This window comes from Brassica oleracea, chromosome C8 (genome assembly GCF_000695525.1).
Source record: "Brassica oleracea var. oleracea cultivar TO1000 chromosome C8, BOL, whole genome shotgun sequence".
NCBI lineage: Eukaryota > Viridiplantae > Streptophyta > Magnoliopsida > Brassicales > Brassicaceae > Brassica > Brassica oleracea.
Window position 1 is genome coordinate 32,227,554 of NC_027755.1, and position 7,956 is coordinate 32,235,509.

The 7,956-nt window shown below is 33.5% G+C and overlaps 1 protein-coding gene across 2 annotated transcripts; it reads left to right on the forward strand.

Annotated features, from left to right (window-relative positions):
* The first annotated feature begins 4,241 nt into the window (after nucleotides 1-4,241).
* Nucleotides 4,242-7,956, forward strand: LOC106312112 (ankyrin repeat protein SKIP35). 2 transcript variants are annotated; one of them, XM_013749499.1, is made up of 4 exons: nucleotides 4,242-4,345; nucleotides 4,675-5,328; nucleotides 5,858-6,290; nucleotides 6,890-7,956. In XM_013749499.1, the coding sequence occupies exons 2-4, from the start codon at nucleotides 4,745-4,747 to the stop codon at nucleotides 7,685-7,687; spliced, it is 1,815 nt and encodes a 604-aa protein (XP_013604953.1). In that variant the 5' UTR covers nucleotides 4,242-4,345; nucleotides 4,675-4,744; the 3' UTR covers nucleotides 7,688-7,956. The 2 variants fall into 2 exon arrangements, with proteins under 2 accessions (XP_013604953.1, XP_013604952.1); XM_013749498.1 differs by having other exon boundaries at nucleotides 4,243-4,345; nucleotides 4,525-5,328.

The window sequence follows — 7,956 nt, forward strand, 5'->3', positions numbered from 1 at the left end:
TTAAAGATCTCGACGAATGTAAACATGAGGGGAAGTCATTGCGCGCTGCACTCTTTTTCCTTTAATCTTGGTTTTTCCCATTGGGTTTTCCTGATAATGTTTTTAACGAGAGAACATCTATGACGTTTTGAAAACACTTTGGTACTAGGTGATCACCCGCGCCCTGCGCGGGGTAAGGAAACTTAAAGAAATTATAAGTTTGAATATATAGATATTAGAAATGTAAAAGTCATAGATACAAATATTACATGTTATTTATGCTAAGGGATTCAACGAAATTGTGGATATGTAAATAAAGTAAGCTTCAAAGTTTTTTAAAACTTGTGTTATTTGTTTTGTGTGATTGAAGTATAGTTCGTGAAAATGAATCTATAAGAGTAAACAAAAACTTATATAAAATTAATTATGAAATAAAGATAAAACGAAATATATGCCATATAATTATTTCTTTCAGAAAATAAAATATGAATATAAGATAAAACAAAACATAGGTGATAAAATTAAATAAAATGTGAAAGCATATCCTATATAATAAGGAAACAAAATAATTAAAAAAACTAAGAAAACTATGACTGCTGTGAAAAGTATCTTCAAAACTCTTCGTTTACAATCCTATAAAGTCCGCCATTGGTGTACTTCTGGTTTTGTTAATGATGATTCAGAAAGAATGATGTGGCGAGGAGTTGTGTTGCAGACACTGCATATTTATATAGAGTTTAATGATGAAAACAAATAGCCAAAATTATAGTAGCAAATATTTACTAATTAATATTTTCATACTTGCCGTACAATTTACTTTAAAACTGGTCTTTTCACATGTTGTTTTAAAAAACAAATGTTGCATAAAAATGTTCATAAAATGTTGACTCGGTTTCAAAAAGGTTCATAAAACGTTGCATTATAATACGATTTGATATTAGTTTAAAAATGTTCATAAAATGTTGCATAAAAATGTTCATAAAATGTTGACTCGGTTTCAAAAAGGTTCATAAAACGTTGCATTATAATACGATTTGATATTAGTTTAAAAATGTTCATAAAATGTTGCATAAAAATGTTCATAAAATGTTGACTCGGTTTCAAAAAGGTTCATAAAACGTTGCATTATAATACGATTTGATATTAGTTTAAAAATGTTCATAAAATGTTGCATAAAAATGTTCATAAAATGTTGACTCGGTTTCAAAAAGGTTCATAAAACGTTGCATTATAATACGATTTGATATTAGTTTAAAAATGTTCATAAAATGTTGCATAAAAATGTTCATAAAATGTTGACTCGGTTTCAAAAAGGTTCATAAAACGTTGCATTATAATACGATTTGATATTAGTTTAAAAATGTTCATAAAATGTTGCATAAAAATGTTCATAAAATGTTGACTCGGTTTCAAAAAGGTTCATAAAACGTTGCATTATAATACGATTTGATATTAGTTTAAAAATGTTCATAAAATGTTGCATAAAAATGTTCATAAAATGTTGACTCGGTTTCAAAAAGGTTCATAAAACGTTGCATTATAATACGATTTGATATTAGTTTAAAAATGTTCATAAAATGTTGCATAAAAATGTTCATAAAATGTTGACTCGGTTTCAAAAAGGTTCATAAAACGTTGCATTATAATACGATTTGATATTAGTTTAAAAATGTTCATAAAATGTTGCATAAAAATGTTCATAAAATGTTGACTCGGTTTCAAAAAGGTTCATAAAACGTTGCATTATAATACGATTTGATATTAGTTTAAAAATGTTCATAAAATGTTGCATAAAAATGTTCATAAAATGTTGACTCGGTTTCAAAAAGGTTCATAAAACGTTGCATTATAATACGATTTGATATTAGTTTAAAAATGTTCATAAAATGTTGCATAAAAATGTTCATAAAATGTTGACTCGGTTTCAAAAAGGTTCATAAAACGTTGCATTATAATACGATTTGATATTAGTTTAAAAATGTTCATAAAATGTTGCATAAAAATGTTCATAAAATGTTGACTCGGTTTCAAAAAGGTTCATAAAACGTTGCATTATAATACGATTTGATATTAGTTTAAAAATGTTCATAAAATGTTGCATAAAAATGTTCATAAAATGTTGACTCGGTTTCAAAAAGGTTCATAAAACGTTGCATTATAATACGATTTGATATTAGTTTAAAAATGTTCATAAAATGTTGCATAAAAATGTTCATAAAATGTTGACTCGGTTTCAAAAAGGTTCATAAAACGTTGCATTATAATACGATTTGATATTAGTTTAAAAATGTTCATAAAATGTTGCATAAAAATGTTCATAAAATGTTGACTCGGTTTCAAAAAGGTTCATAAAACGTTGCATTATAATACGATTTGATATTAGTTTAAAAATGTTCATAAAATGTTGCATTATAATTAACGTAAACAAAAATGTTCATAAAACGATTTGATAGATGTCAAACTTATTTTGTTGCCTTTTACAAAAGAGTTAATATTTTGCCTGTCATAAATCCCCGTTTTTTGAAAATTGTAATCATATATTATAATGTATATGACCAATGACATTTGGTTGTAATTATTCTAGTTCACAAAGAGTTTTTTTAAAAAGTTAGTGAGAGTGCATGAGGTGATGACACATAGGAAATGACACTCATGTAATAAACACATGAGGCCAAGGTTTATTTCTATGAATGTTTATCCTTCTAATAAGAAAGAGATAATGGACATCAAGAGAAAGTGTTATGAATATTGTGGTGATGTCTATATGGAAAGTAATAGATATACTTGTTCCCCACTCTAAAACCTTTGTGTCTAAGCTATTGTAATCTTACGTAAATAACTCATATAATCATATACACCAATTCCTCTTTCTCTATTCTCTTTTTGCAACACAAGTTTTTTTTTTTGATTAACCAGGTGTTGACCTTGCGGCCCCCCACCTAGGCCCGGCGCCAGCCTTTGTCTGTACCTTGTTACGGGCCCTGGACACGCCTCCCCCTCCCCGCGAGTCGAACAGCCGACCTCCCCTCCCCAAGGAGGTAGTACCACTGGACTACGAGGTCCTGGGTAAGTTTCGTTAAAAGATTTATACAATCTCATGAGCTTCTTCTCACAAGCCATCTTTTACTAAGGCTTCGATCGACTTGAATCCATCTAAAATATATATCACATGGTTTAGTATGGGCTTTGGAGTAAATTCAAAAGTGTTCTTTAGAGAATGTTAGTTGTTTTCATCTTTCTATTTACTTGATTTTTCATAAATAAAAACTATGGAATGGAAATTAAAAACGGTCAAGTAATATTATACTAGTTTCTAACAACTATCTTCAAAAAACTTGGTAAAAGCGTAATAATAAAATTATGTGCGTTCATTTTAAAAAGGTGAAGAAGCAAAAATAAAGAAAGAGTGGGGGCATCGTATACAAAAAAAAATATTTGCAGTTACATCTGCGTCACATTCGTATGTCTGTGTTTTCCGTAAGCAACCCACTGACGAGTCGTTTTCGTATATTACAATAATAATAACAGAAGAATAATGATAGCATTATTTAGAATCAACTTGATAACATTTTGTAGTATTTTCAAAGGGAAATCATTTTTCGATTGATGTTGATACTTAATATAGTTTTAAATAAAAGTATATACCGTATTTTTGTGACCTTACACGCATTATATATGGATTACAAGACTTTAATAATTCACATGATTGTGGGTCTTGGATAATTGTAATAAACCATGTTAGCATCTAGTATTACATCACCATCCATTGAACATTTCTCATACACTTTTGTTATAGGTTTACCATCAGTGATTGGGACGCGTTTATTAATCAACAAGTACAAAAGTTTCACACCAAAAATGCGGTTCAATTTTTTTTTTTTTTTTTTTTTTTTTTTTTTTTTGGTTCAACTTATATGTTTGAATTGTTATAATCAACTCCGTACGTACTATACAACAATGCATATATCAGGTTTGAATCTCAAATCTCTTATAAACCAAAATATTAATTAAATACTTTAAGTTATTATCCTCATTTAAGCTTCAAATCTGACCAATACTGAAAAAAAAAGAAGAAAACTTCAAATCGGTTTTGTCTTCATATGATTTGAAGACGTTAGATTGAGTAGATTCTAAGATTTCAAAGAAAAATTAACAGCGACCAAAGAAAAGAAGAGAGAATCTATCATTTAGAGTCTATTTAATAAATCAAAAGATTCGACAAATGTAAATAATTCAAAGAGAGAATATTTTATATTTTAAAAATATAATTCGTGTAATAAAAAAACAAGAACCCGATGCACACAAGAGGGGGTTCTTCTCAGCCTCTCTTTCTCTCTCTCTCTCTAATGGAACAAATCTTGTCCAGGTTTCTCTGTCTCTCTTCATGTTCAATTACGTTGTTCTTCTGAAACTCAGATTCGGTTTTGTCTGATCGGATGTTCGATTTAGTGTTACTCTTCTCTGTTTTTCCTTCTTTTCTTTCTTTTGCTGCTGATTGAGCGCAATCGAATATCTTTGCTGATGATGTATTTGTTTCGAATCTAGGGCTTCTTGTTGATTTCGTATGCCATGGTCAAGACTCGGTGATGGTTTTGGTTCTGTAGATTTCGAACGTTTTGCTATCTTGATATTTTGGAGAAATCTGGAAGAGCATATAAAAGCTGAGACCTTTTTGTTCTTGTGTCTGGTTCACAGATGAAGAGAAGTTTTGTTTGGTTCTTCATGTGTGTGAACTTGTGAATAATACATCTCGAGAAGAAAAAGAATGGAGAAAGAAGCAGTGTTTGATGATATCAAGTTAAGTGAGGATGAGATATACTACCCTGATGAGCCTTACTGCTCTGAGAAGAACGAAGAAGGCGAGGGCGGGAGTAATGTAGTTTTTTCAAGAGAGGCGCCTCTGATAGGAAAGGATCCAGCTGGGACTAGTCCAGGCGAATGCTGTGGCTGTAGCGCAAAGAAACTAAACTTCAAAGCCAGCGAGGATCTCATCGACAAGGAAAATAATTCTCAGCAGAAAAAGCTTAGTAGACAGGAAAGAATCGAACTGGGGCGAGTCTTCCAAGGCGCTGTGACCTCAATGGACTGGGAACGTGCAGAGAGGTTGATTCAGTTAGCTGATCCGCTGACTTTGAATGATTTTCTGTGCGTTGGTCTAGATTCTGTTTGGTTCTTGACTACAAAGCAAGAGTTTCAGGGGATTACCGGATTGATTAAGAAGATCGTATGTCATGGTGCTCATGACTTTACAAGAGCTACTCTTAGGACTTCGTTTCTAGCTTCATGTGTCTCTGCTTGCCATAGCCGGACGATGAGTCTTGCTGATAGTGTTACTGTAATGGCTCAAAGGTACATTTGCGTTTCTTTCTCTTTCAATTGTTTTAGTTTCTGATGCTTATAACAGGTTGGCTACTGCAGTCTCTCGGTTAGGCCTGGGATTTTGAATTGAACCGAACCAAAATTTCGGTTAGATGGTTAGAAGTTCGGTTTGATTCAGTAGGTTTTCTAAAAGAGTTCGATTCGGTTCGGCTCAGCAATTGGTTACTTCGGTTTTCTTTAAAATAAAAAAATTATATCCGAAAACACGAATCGAACTAACCAAATTTTGATCCAAACTAAATTAACCAAAATTATTCGAAATTTTTAACAAAAATAAACCAAAATAAAAAAAATTGGTAGCAAATACCAAACCAAACTAACCAAATACCAAACATAACTTTATTTCGGTTTAATTCGATAAGATTTATGTTGAATCGTACTAACCAAAAACCAAACTACCCTAACCGAATAATCCGAACTAACTGCCATAATTAAAAAACTTCGGTACAGTTACTGATATAAATCCTAGTCTTATGTTTTCTTTCTACCTAATATTCAGGTTGCAGGAGCGTCTCCAAGAGTGTAACGGGGACGAGATCCTGAAAGCAGAAGCTGGTGCAAAAGTTCAGAAGTTCACTGAATGGGCTCTCAAATGTATAGGTTTCCACTCCAGATGCCAAAGAGCAAGGGATAGAGTTAGCCATAGTTCACCTACTGAGATTGAACTACAGCTTTCTGCTTTCAAGATGTTTCTAGAACTAGCAGGGAACCATCTCTCAGGAAGAGATTTCACTGAGGCCTTCGATGCAGCTTGTTTCCCTCTCACTTTGTTTTCCAACTCGTTTGATCCTGGTTGGGCGTCTGGAATATCATCTACCGTCATACAAGGACTCCTCGGTATGCTTGTTGAAGGTGGTGCAGATAACGTGAATCAATGTTTCCTTGAAGCTTCACGTTTTGGTAGTACAGAACTTGTCCGCGTCTTGTTGCATGTAAGCTTACCACTCATTTTATTGCTTTTAGATAGGGCTGGTCAAAATATCGAGCCTGAAAAACCGAACCGATTCCGAGAACCCGACCCGAACCAAACTAAAATATTATGGTACCTGAAAATATTCGAATTAAAATTATATTTTTAAAATCTAATATCCAAAATACTCAAAAGATATCCAGAATTATTCAAAATACTTGAAAATATCTAAAGTTAATATCCAAAATACTATAAACACCGGAAAATACATTAGATGTCTAGTGGTTCTCTATCCAAATGTCTAAACCAAACTAACTTCCATGTTAATTTTAGATATTTAACATATATTTTCAAATTTATATATTCTATATTATCTTTTATTTTTGGATTTTTGGATTTTGGGTTTTTGGGATTTTTAAATTTTATTTACATAATTTTAAAAAATATCCAAACCCGCAAAAGATCTGAACCGACCAAACGGAAGTTTATAAATCATTCGTATGGGGTTTTAATCTCTAACCTCGAAAACTGAATAGACCCAAATAGGTAACTGAATGCACCCCTACTTTTAGAATTTAAGATCTCTTTGTGTTCTCAAGTACTGTGTTTTGTCTGATTCAGATTGCTCAAAGGAACAGCTTAGATGTGGATGTGGACTTAGCTCTTGGTTTCGCCTCGCATTACTGTAAACTCGGGACAATGAAGTGTTTAGTGGAAGAAGGCAACGCCATTGCCTTCTTAGGTCCTCTGATGAGAGCGGCAGAGAGAGGCTGTATGCAAGTTGTTCAGTGGTTTGTGAAAAGAGGTTGTCGCGACATGGAGCTTTGTCTTGCTCTAACAGCCGCCACTTCGAGTAGCCAAGTAGAGGTCGCTGCTTATCTCCTCCCTTTTGTTCCGTCACCTGTCTTAACAGCTCTAAGCATCGAAATCCTCAAAGCGGCTGGAGAAAGAAGCGGAGGGTCTCTCCAAGGAGTGGAGTTTCTCCTCAAATCAGACTTCTTGGGAGATCCAACGGCTACATACTCAGTTGCAGACAGCATAGCGAGGTCGTCAGATGATGAATCCGTTCCTTCTGATCTGAAGTCGTTTCTCAGAGAGCATTGGTCGGAATCAGCTTTTGAGAAAGGAATGAGAGAGAGCCATGAGGACTTCATGAATTTTATGAGGGTGTTGAAGAGAGGAGAATGTGCTATCTCGTTAAGAGACCTTCCTGCGCCGCTAAGAGTAGCGATTGCATACATGCCGCTGTATAGAGAGTGTGTGAATGCGGGTGGGCGGTTGCTGTCTCAGAGGCTGAGAGGACAGCTCGTTGAAGCTGTGAGACAGCTCCAAGGATGTGATGTTCCTGTTGTGGAAGTAGGCGAGACTCCTCGCCTTATGGCGGTTTTGGAGCATCACCTTACTGCTATTTTCTGTTAAACCATGAAAGAAGCAAGGAGACAGAGTTAACACAAGCCTCTCAGCAAAATGGATCTGCTTTGGACACATTTACTATGGATAGTTGGAAAAAATAAGAATGGAGAGAAATAAAAGAGTGTGAATTGAGGAATGGGGTTTGATATGATGCATGTTTTTTGTATATTTTTGTTCTTCCTATATATATTTCATAACTTGATGTAATTTCTAACTTACGTTTGTATCATGAGATCGTATTAATTTGATGTTATGGGCATTCTCAGTTATAATCA